A 14,504-nucleotide genomic window follows, 5' to 3' on the forward strand; every position below is an offset into this window, starting at 1 on the left:
TATTCATGCATGTGGGAGACTAAGCATGCATACAGCATTCACCCTGTATCAATGCAGTTTTACTCCCAATCTCTGTTTTGTACTTCATTTAATACTTCATTTTCATCAAGGTACAGAAACAATTAAATTTTTGAAGTTAATTCGTTTGGTAGTTCAGAGCTTCTGCTGCAAAACTTCATAATATGATTATAATTCCACTCAAATGCTGAAGTAGACTGACACTGGGAGAAGAGTGGGACTGATTGTTCAATTGAGCAAAGCCAAAATTCAGCCCTTTGTTTTGTTTTAGCTTTTAATTCCTACAGCTCCTCTTCTTCTCTTTTTTAGCTGCATTTTTGAACCTGAGGGGAATGCGTGCAGCCTGACAGACAGCACTGCTGAAGAACATGTCTTGGCACTAGTGGAACATGCAGCAGATGAAGCTCGGGATAGGATCAATCGCTATCTACCCAACAGCAAGGTCTACTGCACACGGCAGTTCGCAGTTCCGATTTCTGCCTGACTATTGAATACTTTGTTTCACATTAGGAAACAGGCTTTACTGTTGGGGTTTCTGAGACTGGAACATCTGGGATGTGTGTTCTGTGCAGAATACCAGTGCCGCTGTTGTCTATCATTTAGTTCCCACTGAAAGCCATTGTAGGGGGATCCTAAGTGGATCTCAAGTTCTATTGTGTGTTGAACATCTTTGGAAATTCACTTGCAGGAAACAGTGAAACGTTCCTCAATTTTGAGTTGCAGCCCTTGAAAGTGATTAAAATAACATCACACTTCTCGTATTGCTGCAACCTCAGATAAAGCAAACTATGGCATATTTTGAAGGGCTCCCCCACCCCCAGGAATTAACATATTTTTAAGTGTTAAATTACTGTTTTTAATGAGGAGGGTCTGTAAGGTCTTGTAGTTTTGTACTTACAAGTAGTAGCTGTCAGCTGTAGCATGAGTACCAAATACAAAGATCTTTTATTGATAAGGTTTAGATAGCAGGTTTGACAGTCCTGAATGTGATTCTGATACTGGTCCATGTGTTTGGGTTTTGTGCTCTTCCAAGGTTTAGAAGGACAAGCTCGGTGATGCAGTTGGTGCAGTTTTCTCTGAAGGTTCTATTTTTGGGCTGTGGGTTTTTTAGCTCTGTGATGATGGTGGTGGATTCCGTCATTTCCTTATGCTAGGATTGGAGTGAATGCTCCAGGGATTCACTACAGATCTGCACTGAGATACGTTTACTCTCTTTCCCTTGAATTTTGTGGAGACTTACTCCCACCTTTGCTCCCATTTCTCATCTGTCACTCTAGTGGCCACTGCAGTCAAGAAAAGAATCAGGATGTTGTCACATCCTGCATTTTCCACCTATTTAAAAACTATTGCAGAAGGAACTTTGCTTTGAAGCAAAAGTGGTGTTGTGTCTTCAAACTTAAATATCCATTTCTTGGGCAGTGGCCCTTTTTATGCAGTCAACTTAGGCTCAACTGGATTAGGAAGTAAAGCTGCCAAGAATAGTGGGTGAAGGTTTAGGTTCAGTGAATCTCTGTTTCTTTGGGTGATTAGAAGACTTGATAGGATTGAAGGCTATTTGAAACCTCCAAAGTAAGAGTGCCTTTTAAAATCTCCTCAAACAATACCAGTCCTTCATGCTGATGCAGTCAGTTTTGCAGTGTTCAAGGAAGTTTCTGAAGGTGTGCAGCTCTTAATTGCCTAGGCTGTTAAATCAGCTAGACAGCCCCACTGCATGTCCCACAGAGTCTAGGTAACACTGACTGGCATGGTTTTGGAATTCAGCCATTGCTAACTTTTGCCATCACTTGAAGGTAGTGTTCTTGTTCATTCTCTTTCCAGCATCTCTCACCTCTGTTTTTATTGTAAACCAATATTAGCTTTGGCCTCCTGTATGGGGAGAGCTTTAAACTTTTTCAGATGGAGTGGAATAAAAAACAAAATAGAGAAGATTTATTGTTGATTTCCTTGGAAGTATTTAGTAATATTTTTGTAGGGAGAGAACAGTTTTCATTTATCACTTTATATTGAGAGGTTAGAGTCTTTTTTTTTCTCAATTCATGTGTAATCAGTTTCTGACATTAGCTTTGCTTGTTGTGTTGGATCTGGCTCTACCTTTACAGACCCTGGTGGGCTCTTGTTGTCTTTCACATCTGTCTTTAGCATTGTGCTTGTGTGCTTCAATAGGTCTGTCAAAACATTTCTTCCTCTTGAAGAATTTGGTAGTGTGTTCATAAAAGTACTTCTAATTAGAGAAAGTTGTGGGTGAGACATGTAAACAAGCAGTTCAATCTAAATTTTCAAATAAGCCGTGACTTTGTTTGTGGATAGGAGTTACAGTTCTGCTTCTGAAAGGGATGTGTGTTCTAGACTTTGCAGTCAGGAAGGCTGACTCTGTGCTAGTGGTAGTGGAATTGGGTTTGTCTTGGTTGAAAACTTTAGATCTGATTTAGAAAGATGAATAAGGTGTTGTCTGTCATATGATATATGAACTTCTGCTCCTTAATCTTCTGTTCTGAAGCACTTGCTAAGTGGTGTTAAATAGTTGTGACCCAAGATTCTCTGTATGAAAAGGGGAATACCAAAGTGCAGTATCTCAATACAGCTAAAAATGCTTTTTATAGTTTTCTGTGTAAATGGGCAACTCCTTCTTTGAGTGTGAACAGTTTTGAATGATTGCTCCTCTATCTTTATGGTTCTATTCACAGATTGGTTATCTGAAAAAAAATGGAGATGGAACTTTATTATTTAGTGTAGTGAATTCATCTGATCCAGAAGCAGAAGGTAAAAGCCATACTCTTTCGAGCAAACATTTCTAGTCTTGAATGTTCTAAGAGATTTTGAAGTCTTAACTGTAGATACAGACACTGTGTAGTAGAGATGAGTTTTAAAATAGTTCTTAATTTTTAAAAAAGTTTATTATTTTCATTAATTATTTCCCAAACCATTTCCCCAAACACCCCAAAGGTGTTTCTGTTTGCCTTCCATATTTTCACTCTTCAGATACTTTGTTTACTGATGCTAACAGGGAGAAGATAAAATAATACCTCTTTATAAGCACTTATACATTGCTACAACTTTATAAAAAGCTTGGAAGACAAGTACACTGTAGTTTCAATACCTAATAGACAAAAGGTGAATGAAATTGCTGTAATCCTATGTGAATGTGCTATGCACAGATGCAAATTCAGAATAATCTTTTACCTCTTTATTTCCTAATTTAAATCATTAGCTAAATTTCAGTTTTAAGTTTATGAGGTTTTGCTCAATATTTTTTCTTTAGTTCCGTGATCTTTTCTTTCAGTTTTTCTCATTCTGTTATTATATATTATTTATATTGTTTTATGCTTTTCCTTTGTTTTAATTTCAAGCTCAAGATGCAGAAGTACTGAAATTTGTGATGAATGAAATGCCATAGTTTTTTGGTGCTGTGTGTCATGTTGATTTAGTACTTCCTTCTCTGCACCTTTTGAGATCAGAATTTGTTCACAGCTTTCCTGTTGTTTCACTGATGAATATATCAATGCTTTTGACTAATCACATTGAGAGACACAAGCCTGCTAAATTCCTTTCATTCGGTAGTAAATTTTTCTGGAATGAAATTGAGCATTTTGACTGCTATCAAGCCTATTACCTATTTCTGAAAAAAAAAAAAGGTATTTAATGCCTCTGAAATTATGCCACTGAAAATTTAAAGAATGATGATAATGGATTTCTATAAACAAACAGCCACTTAGTCAACATAAGAGACTGCTTTTATCACTTCAGTAATATCTGGATCTCGAAAGTTTGTGAATCAGCTACTATAATTATTACAGATGCTGCTGTATACTTTAAAAGTGAAGTAACTTAAGTAAGCCATAGATCTTGTGAATAAGACATGGAAGCATATCTATAGCTTGTGTTTGAAATTTAAATGGAGAACCTGAATTAACAGTACCTACCCTTAATGTATAGATGAAAAGACATTTAGTCTTCATGTTAATTACAGCTCTAAAATAGCAAATTCTAATTATTCATCATAAATTGTAAACATGAAATGCTTTTCTAAGCCTTCTTTTAAATCAAATTATTAGAGGAAGAAACTCACCCAGTGGATCTGAGTTCACTGTCAAGCAAATTATTACCTGGCTTCACTACACTGGGCTTCAAAGATGAACGAAGAAATAAAGGTAAATACCAAAGACCATGTTTTAACTTTGTGTTTATTAAATGTTTGAGCAATTACTTGATGTAACATAATTTCAGTTTATACCTGTCTCAATATGAAAGTTTGCTTGGTTATTTTTTTAATATATAATAATTCCATTAACAGCAGAATGCAGTTTTTCTTAAATTGATTTTTTTGCTTATTAAACATAACCTAATTTATGGATTAATATTTTAACTTAGTGCTGTAGCCACACTAGAAGATTTCCAATAATGGTAGTCCATTTCCTGTAGGGGAAATAATTTTTCCAGAGTAATTGCAGTTACAGTTGAGAGACAACTTCCAGCCATTTGCATTTTTCCATCATATGACAAGGATTGTGCAGACTGTGAAATTTTTTTACCAGTTTTAATAGTTTCTAATCTGCTCTCCAGAAACTGACTGGCAACCAGCGGTAAAGTAGATGCACACAAAATGTAGAAATACAAAAGGGGGGTGTGGCCATGAATCTTTTTCTTCTCAGAGTGGGGTGAATAACATAGTTCTTGATTTTCCAGTAGTATGTTTGTTTATATGGTTAAAATAGTTGTGCTGATTCTAGAGTCTGGAAGTGTCCTTGAGATACTGCTCTTGCTTTCAGTTGGAGAAAAAAATACATGGCACTTTCTCTATCTGTTTCAGAAAACACAGTCTTTTTTTTTCCCCAAGTGATCTTTTACTCTTGTGCTAATCATTTGTTGTGTCTTTCTTTTACCTGTGTAGTAACCTTTCTTACCAGTGCCAATACGGCACCTTCCTTGCAAAACAACTCTATATTTCATGATTTGAAACCAGATGAGATGGAGCTCCTATACTCAGCATATGGTGATGAAACTGGGATCCAGTGTGCCTTAAGGTAAGTGCCTCCTTACTAGGAAGTCTTAACTTCTCATAGCAATTCTTTGCAAAGCAATTTAAACTTATTCTCAACTAAGACCCTCCAAATCCTGAATTTTTTTCTCAAACTTATTTTTAAAATAAATCACTATAAAATTTGAAGCTAGTTTTCATCCTTCTTGGAGTTTTTTTTCATATATTGTTTGTTTGCTTTTGGGTTTTGGGGGGTTTTCCCATTTGTCCTTTTAAGCTATCCTGTTTTATTGCAAGGTTGTAATGGATCTTGTTATTAGGGTCTTCAACCACAGTATATATAGGTTGCCACAGATTTAGTGTTTTGCTTTAAACCCAGCAGAAAATAAATTTTAAAAGGCAAGTAACATATTTCAGTGGCTTTAAAACAATGATGTTTTTCAAGGGGTTTTGAAAGAGTTAAAGCTACTTGAAAAGAAAAATGCCACTTATCATTAAATTGTTGTTTATGGAGGGAAGGAAATAATCGCAAGCTTTTTATCTCTTGTGTTTTGTGTTTTAACCCACTAACCTGCCATCAATGATAGTTCAAGTCAAAATTTTCTAGTACTTGTGAAAAACAAGTTGCAGGTGTACTTTATTATTAAAATAAAGGAAAAAACTCTGTGTCTTGAAGGCCTTGCTTGCTTTTCTGAAGAAGCATAAAAGAGTTAGACCAAAGAAAATGTAGGTGTAATGCAGTGTATTTGGGGAAAACCATATTTTAAGTAGAAGTAGATTTTATGAAAGTAAATGTTTTCTGTAATGCTTATCTCCATTCCTGCTAGCTTACAAGAATTTGTGAAGGATGCTGGAAGTTACAGCAAGAAAATAGTTGATGATCTTCTTGACCAGATCACTAGTGGCGACCATTCCAAAACTATTTATCAGCTAAAGCAGGTGTGTCCTGGGTGCACTGAAATGTCACAAATTCATCAGAATAAGAATGAACTTACTGGCTTTTTAATGTTGTGTGAGATGATTTGTTTTCCACTGTCAGTTTAAGCAGTTTAAGCTTAGCTGTTCAAGCAACCATGAACCAAATTAGAGACTGAATTAATCAACAGAGGAGGAATCCTTTTCACTGGCTTGGTCAGTTTTCCAATGTGGTTTCACTATGTGACTGCAGAAAGGAGGAGGCAGGGGATATAACATAGTGGGACCAACCAACTAGATGGTTTTTGGGCAGCCTCGTCACTCTATGTCATGACTTACATACCTACTTCTGAGTTACATTGCAATGCTTTTGTTAAGGTTTGGGGTCTTTTCTTAATTGAAAAGCAAAATACATTTCTTGTGGAAGGATTAATTATTTGGAACATGGAAGTAAAATTAAAGAACAGGTTAATTATCACTGTAGCAGGTGTCTGTTACCTGCCAGTTCTAACTTCTACATTCATGTCGTACAGGAAAAGCTTTTAACTTATTTGCAAAAGCACTTTCCTGATGAGATTCATACTAAGATTGGAGAAAAGAGTTTTCTCAGAAATATGTATGATTCTAGTGGGACTGTTTGCATTCCCAAGACAAAATACTTTAAAAGAAATTGCATAATTTCTGAAGATAAATTTCATGTTGTCTTCACTTCGAAAACCACTCGTAGTTTGAAATAATTGTCTGCTATTTAAAATGCCGACATTCTGAAAGATTGAAGAATAAAAAATGGGAGGCAGGCTGGGAAGATAGAAAGTATTTAGACTTCCTGACATGGTGGAAATGAGATTATGCTAAATCTTTGCAGACTTAGAAGTGGAATAGGGTGGATGGTGTTTGGAAATAAGGAGACAATAGAATGAAGAACACTGACAATCCTTTAGAATTTTCTGGGTGTTTTTTCCCTATGGGAATAAGATTGCACATATAACAGGAAGAAATGTAAAGGATTAGTTCAAGAAATTAAACCCCAATATTTTGAATACTCTCCTACATAGAGGAATGTGTGTATGCAACACAGTCAACTTAGCTTTAAAATAAAATGTGCCTTTGCCTTTTACCATGTTTTTCTATGAATGTTATTTCAGCTGAGAATTTCTGAAGACCTCTCAATAGCTATTTGCACTTAAAAATGCTGTTCAGTTGTGACATATGTGGATATATGCTGATTTTACGCAATTAAGTGTGTTTCAGTTGATCATATGTCATGGTGTTTTATGCCTGAGCATTTTGTGCTGCTGCATTTGAGAAAGGATTAGTATCTCTGAAAGTACAACCTTGAATGATTTGTGATTAGTAGTTACTGAAGTATTGACAAAGATACTGCACTTGAATATAAAGTTTGTGAGCAGAATAAATAGTATAAGGGGACTCAAAGATTAGTTAAAATGCATAATACTAAAATATTTAAGAAAAGCAACTGTTACATTGTAATTGCATTACAGATATGTGGAAAAGTTAGCTGTCTCTAGCCTCCTTTTGTGTGTGAAGTTTGAATATACTTGAAATGGTACAAGAAAGATGTCTGTCCCATGTGTTGAATATAAACAATTATTGGTATTCTTTCTTTCCAGAGGCGAAACATCCCAGTAAAACCGCTGGATGAAGTTAAAGTAAGTTATGCTGATACTCAGTTTGGGATTTTTAACTGGAAAAAGTGCGAAAGTGATGTTCTCTGAGCTTCCAACATTCAAATTCTTCATTTTATTTAATATACCTCTGTTCTGTATGGTAATACAGAAAAGATTGATTAGTGGAGTATATGAGAAAGAAGAGGCTTTAGGTTATTCCTAGAGAGGCTGTCCTGGTTAGTTACAAATTGTTGGCATGACTGTATGAGGTTGCCCTGGAGAAGAGCTGGTCTTCATTTTTTTTTGTGAAGGTTCTACTCAAACATCACAAAATGTGACAGTGTTCTGTGCTGGCCCAGGACCTCTTTGTGGAAAACGAGTAAAATACACAAACATTCTCAGGGAACATTCTTAGTAAATAAAAGATATGAAATGCTAAGATCTGAAGTATTTCTTTGTTCTTTAGGTTCTGCCAGTTCTTATAAAAGAAGAACACAAATTGCGTAATACCTGTCTGGATTCTTCCAAACAGATTATGGTAAAATGGTTAGGGGGGAGGGGAGGGAAGCAACAGGGAAAAAAACCATAGAACAAACAAAAAAATAGTATTGAGACATTATTTTGTTTCAGTGCAAGCTCTGAGGTAGAATACTAAAATTACAGTATCTAGAATAAGGTTTCAGTACTGAAAATGAATTCTCTGATATTCAGTCTGGTTTTGTTTGTGGCTTTATTGTTCTGTATCCTCCAGCTTATTTCAGCATGTGTAACTAAGTCTCAGAGGCAGAAAGGTCACACAGGAATCCAAAAAAGATACTTGATCTGCTGATTGATATTTGAATTTCAGCCTGCTGTAAAATTGGAAAAAACTCCATTAATATTAATCTGTTTTACCACATCCATTGAAAATGTCTATTAGAAAGTACGGGTAACTAATGCATACCTTATGCTTTTACAGCTACTAGTCAAATATTTCTTCAAGTAGTACAGGTTTGATCTTGCAAATTATTTGTTCCAACAGTAGATATGCACTGTGTTCCATGGCAAATCACATAAAAATTGTATGGATCACATTATAACAACTAAAAAAATTCATAACTTTATAAATATTACTTAGTTTTGTGGAAAGGTGTGGACTTCTCTAGAAGGTAACTGGTTAAGTTATTTCATGAAAGTGCTAGGTTTCATTTTCGTATTTCTAAAGGATAATACCTGGTTGTGTGTTTACCTGAGTGTCTCATTTCTCCTGCTGGAACAGGCACCCTCAGAGATTTCTCTGGTTTGAATCTTAGTGACTCTGATTTCTTCCTTTGTGCCATTACATTAGCAATATTGCAACGGGTGTGGAAAGAAAGGGAATTGTGCAGTGCAGGCTGTATTTCATTATTCAGATGGATAGAAAAAATACTAGAGAGGCCCATCTGATACTGTGAAGAGGGAGGCCCACTGTACTAAAAATTTCAGTAAATCCAGTGTTCACATATGGAGAAGATGAAGGACACTGGTAATACAGCCAGCTTCCAGGGTTCTACCATGAGACGTGGATGACTTGAATGTGTAATTGAGTTTCAGCAGTCCTGGATCATGAGATAAAAGGCTTGGACTACTGTGCACATCCCTGACCATTCGTGTGACTGGTCTGTCCGGGAACCTTTCTGAGCTGTCTATGAATTTCAAGTTAGCCAAGATGGTTATGGATGCTCCAGTCTCAGGTGGTGTACACACTTCTGAGAGAATGGATTTGTGCCTTAAAGATTGGAAAGTTATATGACAGCTTGTCACTTTTGCTAGTCCTTCTGTGCCTTGTATTTTAATAGGTTGGAGAATCTGCTGGAGACGGTAACACTTCTGACTTGGACTTTCTCTCCATGAAGCCGTATTCAGATGTATCTCTCGATATTTCTATGTTAAGTTCGTTAGGTAAGTAACTAAATATACATGACATCAGTTATGGTTTAGTTGTACCATTTAGACAAAACGACAGCTGGATTTGCTAAGACTAAAAAAAGTGTTTGAAAAGTAGTAATAAGTCTACATTTGACACAAGTGAAAGTCTAGGGCTGATAAATGAAACCTTGCTCTGTTTTTCCTTTGAGACATCCATCTATCCAAGCTAACTTTTCCTGTACAACTGAAGAAAACGAAGAATTTGTACATCACTATTTTGATAGCTTTGCTTGTATTTCATACGTTCATAGTAACATAAATTTTAAGAATCAGTGTGAAACTTTCACTCAGAAGTGATGTTGCTTCATATGATGTCTTTTAAAATAACTTGGGAATTGGGTTAGTACGTGAAACTGGATCATATTGCCACTCGGAATATCCCAAAACAAAAATCAGAAGAAACTTCTGGTGTTGGAAGCTTCTGGTGTTTATCTTCAGTTGTGTAAAAGAATTTGGATGCTGTTTCAAATGCATGCTTTTCATAGTTATCCTTTAAATACCACAAGAAGTACTGTTGCCACTTCTGCAGGCAGCTGAGCTGGTCAAATGTCTTAAAAAATGTTATCCAAGCAAACAATCTGCTTATGTTTTAAGGCACTTTTAATTCAGAATGTGAAAGAGGCCAAACTATCTATTATAAAACACAGCCACGCTAATGGAAGACTTAAAGGGAAAAAAGATTTCTACAAATTTCTCACATAGGTACAGTTTGAAAAGCAATTGAAAAGTAAGCTCTGGTTATACTGTCTCGCTCTAATTTTATTGCAGTTCAGTAAAAAATGAATAAATATCCACTTTATAGATAATGTTTAGATATATCAGTCTTACATGTATAAATTTCATGCACCACTGAAAGCTGCTTATATTTTCTTCTTTGGCCTTTCTGTAAATAATCATACTTCTAGATCAGTTGGCTTCCAGAGAGAGTTTATAGCATTAATTCTTATCATAATTCTTGCAAAATTAACACTTAAGAAAGAGAAGGGAAGGAATTACTCTTCCTGTTTAAAGTCGAGGGAATTTTTTTTAGGTCTTCAATGAAAGAATAGCATATATTGGCACATACGTCCAGTTCTTTCCAGTTTCACAGTTTTATTTGGCTTACTACAAAATCAGTGTAGCTGGAGAAGATACTGTTCTTAGAGCCTTCTGTGATGGGAATTTCTTTGCCTCCATAGATTTCATGTTCTAACTGTATTTTGAGTTAGATATTTAAGTGATCTTTTTGCTGACTCTCTTTTGCCACAAACTAAATGTGTTACTTACTGTGAGCATGGCGAGACACTGGCACAGGTTGCCCAGAGAAGCTGTGGGTTCCCCATCCCTGGAAGCCTTCAAAGCCAGGTTGGATGAGGCTTTGAGCAACCTGGTCTAGTGGAAGGTGTCCCTGCCCATGGCAGGGGGTTGGAACAAGACAGCTTTTAAAGTCCCTTCCAACTCAGGCCAGTCTATCCATGTCTGGTGTTTAACAGATAAGGAAGACAAATTAAGCTCTTACAGCTGTTTAAAAATACTGGGAGTCAGTTCAGTTTCAGGCATTTTTGCATGGCACTTTCCTTCATCTTCCAATGCTGCACAGATCTGCAGCTGTTGCTTTTTAGAAGTGCGAGGGAAAATGCAAGATTGAGGAAATTTGTGTAATAGACAATGCTTGTGTTAATTAATTTTAGAACTTCTTTATAGTGACTTGGTAATTCATGGGTCAATGTACATGTGCTAATTATGGGTTTTGGTTGGTGGCTCTTAGGAAAAGTGAAGAAGGAGCTTGATCATGATGATAACCATCTACATCTGGATGAAACAACTAAGCTGCTTCAGGACCTTCATGAAGCTCAGGCTGACCGAGTGGGATCCCGGCCATCATCCAATTTGAGTTCCCTCTCCAATACCTCCGAAAGAGACCAACATCATCTTGGTAAAGTTAGCTGTGTCACAGAAGTTGCAGTACTTGTGCTCTATATGAAATTGGTTTAAACTTACATTGTAATTTACATAAATCTTTGTGGGAAACTCTCTGATAGAAGTGTGCTGACTGATCATATTTTAATTTTTAAATATGTGTGGCAAAGATAATTAACACCACATACTTTTGACCTCCAAAACTAAGACCACTACTTTTCGATTAGGTGTGATTGAAGTAACTGTCAAGTAAATTGATACTCATTGGCAATTCCCTATAAGCACTAGCAATTGATGCCCTTAGTTACACTAAGGAATATATAATGATTATTTTACTTCAGCATAGTTGTATGCAGCAAGTAATGGTTGGGATTCTACAGTAGCATTTCCTTGTCAACTGTAAAATTCAGTGATAAGACAAGATGATAGTATAACATACTGCGTAACAGCTTGCTGCCATTTCTGAGAAAGTAGAAGATGTTGGATGGATGATACTCTGTTGCATTGTGTATAATTTTTCAACTCGGAGTGATAGCATAATGATTACTTTTCCATAAATTATCTAAATTACTAAGAATCTTGTGATCTCTTTTTCATAATCTCCTGTTTAAATATCATTTAAATGTCTGTCTTGCTTTAAAAGTCCAAAAAGAACATGTGAAATAACCATGCTGTTTATATGTATAAATATCTCAATTTTTTTTCTGTACTTTTAAAGGTTTTGATTTTTTTTCCCATGTTCAACAGGAAGCCCCTCTCATCTGAGTGTTGGAGAACAGCAAGACATGGTTCATGATCCCTATGAATTTCTTCAGTCTCCAGAAACCTCAAATGCTACCAGTAACTAATCTGACATGTACTATATTTATTTTGTATTTTATTTCTGTTATGTTTTTATAAAGTTTTTGTCCATGACAGAAACTGCATTTTTGTCCTCTTTTCTATGAGGATTGCTGTATAATATTATCATGTATACAAGATTAAACAAGCAAACATAAAAAAGCCCCAACCCCAAACTAATTAGTGCATCATGTTGTTAGCAGTGTACCACGAACTGCTTTCAATTTGTTTGTTAAGGGAGAGTCTGTGAATCTTGACTGAAAAACAGCAAATAATGTGTTAGAAAAATTTGTATTTTATAGACACTGGAAAGTGATGATTTTCCCAGAATGGCAGCAGTCATTAAGTGCAATACAATTATTTACTAGTTCTGTTCGAGTCTTAACCTGAACATCTCCAAGGAGCAACAAAGAACCGCCTGAATTTGTATCATTACTATGTTTTCCATCTCCTAATGCTAATAATCTGTATAAATTGTTTTTAAATATTTTCCCATGTTTTTAAATATTTTTTTAATCACTGTAGAGAGCACTTAATTTGAGAGCAACCATACTTGGTAGTTGCAGTAAAATGCTCATTTACAAGGCTTCTACCCTGGATTTGAAAAAGATGAATGTTTTTCTGATCCCTTGTATCTTGAAACACAAAGAAAAGATACTACTTGTATTTTGTAATATGATGTGTATATCTCATAGAATGGAAAAAGTATTGGATAAGGTGTGCTTTTCAGTAATTTCAAAATAAAACTTTTATAAAACATCAATACTGAAACTGAGGGATTTTGTATTATTGTTATGTGCAAGTAGACAAATGTTATGAATTTACATTATTTTGTAAATATTAATAAAATTAGAAAAGCAGTTTTTATGTGTAACAAATATGTTGTTCTTAGCAGGGGAAAGTTTGCTTCCGTTACTAAGTCTGAGATACTGAAGGGTTTTGGGTTGAATTCATGTGCTGCTTCAAACGATGGATTTTATCATGCCACATGTAGTTATAAACAAAAAAACCTGTAAGTTTTTAGGACCCATCAAGGAAGTCAATCGGATAACTGATAGTAAAGTCTTTATAAAGTCTAAATAGGATGATTGTTTCATTCCAAGCAGGAGTGCTGAAGAAAGCACACAGCGAGGCTTTTCTGTCTGGGAGTTGTTAGGAATGTATGTGGCAGTGTGCTTGGCCTCCTTTGCTCCTGCATTCTGACTCATCATGACTATGGGTTCTTGGATGTGACATGGATGATCTGCTGCACTGTGACAGTGTTGCTGGAGAGGGTTTGCGTGGATGCACAGCCTTGTGTCCGTCTGCAGCTTCCCAAACAATTTCAGCTGAAAAGTGTCTTTAAAACTGATGTGGTTTTGATCTCTAGTAAGTCTGATTTCTCATCCAGTAAATATAAATTGATTCCTGTAATAGACTCTGAATTATAGTTACAGTTGGTGAGGAAATCTTTATTGAAACACTTGCTGTTGAATTGCCTGCCTTAGATCTTGAATAAAATTCCACAGTAGAATGTTTAAAATACCCCTTTAGAGGAATGTGCTGGTTTGTTTTGGTTTTTGTTTGAACTGCAGTGTTTGCTACTGAAAACTGAAATAATGTGCAGTATCTTATTTTATACCTTCACCTTAGATTTCGGACAGAATGCACTCAAACTCGTGAAATTCTGTAGGCAGGTCTTCATGGGCTCCATGAGCTGGTTGTATAAAAGGCTGGATGTTGTTTGCATCATGACTGTACCAGACAGCACTTTGTGCCTAAGGAAGATTTGCTTATTTGTTCAGCCTGTCTGGCCCTTAAGCAAGGTTAGTTTTGCACAGTGATCTCCAACTGCCATTCCGTGGGTGCTGGACAATCCTTTCAATAGTCCTACTGCCTGCATTCCCCAGGAAAAAAATGCTTTTAGGGCAAAACTTCCCAGAAGCAAATACAAATGTTTTAGCTGTGGTGCCCTCTCGTAAGTGGCAGACACTGACTTGAAACCTGTTTGCTGAATGTACCAATAAACATGATTGGGCTCACTAAATGCCGCAAGAAAAGCTTTCGTGTTTCTTTGAGAAATCTCATTCTCCCATATGTTTCAGAAAGATTGGACTCTCGAGTTTGCAGCCTCTGGAAAAAAAATGCAAAAATTTTAAAGTAAGTGGTTGAAGTAATTTCTTTCACTCGCTTGTTTGTCACAGTGCATTTTTACTGATTCTCAAGCGGAAAGAGAATCTCCTGCTCCTCTTCCTTGTTGGGACATGTGCCTATGCTTATACCAGTGGTATGCTGTTGCATTT

The 14,504-nt window shown here is 36.0% G+C and overlaps 1 protein-coding gene across 6 annotated transcripts in view; it reads left to right on the forward strand.

Moving 5' to 3' along the window:
- BRD9 (bromodomain containing 9) overlaps positions 1 to 13,744 on the forward strand; it is a 25,170-nt gene extending 11,426 nt beyond the window's left edge. For all 6 annotated transcript variants that reach the window (XM_032102224.1, XM_032102233.1, XM_032102244.1 and 3 more), the window contains 10 exons: positions 328 to 460; positions 2,703 to 2,778; positions 4,071 to 4,166; positions 4,907 to 5,039; positions 5,821 to 5,932; positions 7,540 to 7,578; positions 8,003 to 8,074; positions 9,354 to 9,456; positions 11,231 to 11,398; positions 12,130 to 13,744. In XM_032102224.1, coding sequence (XP_031958115.1) covers positions 328 to 460; positions 2,703 to 2,778; positions 4,071 to 4,166; positions 4,907 to 5,039; positions 5,821 to 5,932; positions 7,540 to 7,578; positions 8,003 to 8,074; positions 9,354 to 9,456; positions 11,231 to 11,398; positions 12,130 to 12,230 — 1,033 coding nt within the window. In that variant the 3' untranslated portion in view covers positions 12,231 to 13,744. The remainder of the gene's footprint in view (positions 1 to 327; positions 461 to 2,702; positions 2,779 to 4,070; positions 4,167 to 4,906; positions 5,040 to 5,820; positions 5,933 to 7,539; positions 7,579 to 8,002; positions 8,075 to 9,353; positions 9,457 to 11,230; positions 11,399 to 12,129) is intronic.
- The last annotated feature ends 760 nt before the right edge of the window (positions 13,745 to 14,504 follow it).

This window comes from Corvus moneduloides, chromosome 1, assembly GCF_009650955.1.
Source record: "Corvus moneduloides isolate bCorMon1 chromosome 1, bCorMon1.pri, whole genome shotgun sequence".
Taxonomy (NCBI): Eukaryota; Metazoa; Chordata; class Aves; order Passeriformes; family Corvidae; genus Corvus; species Corvus moneduloides.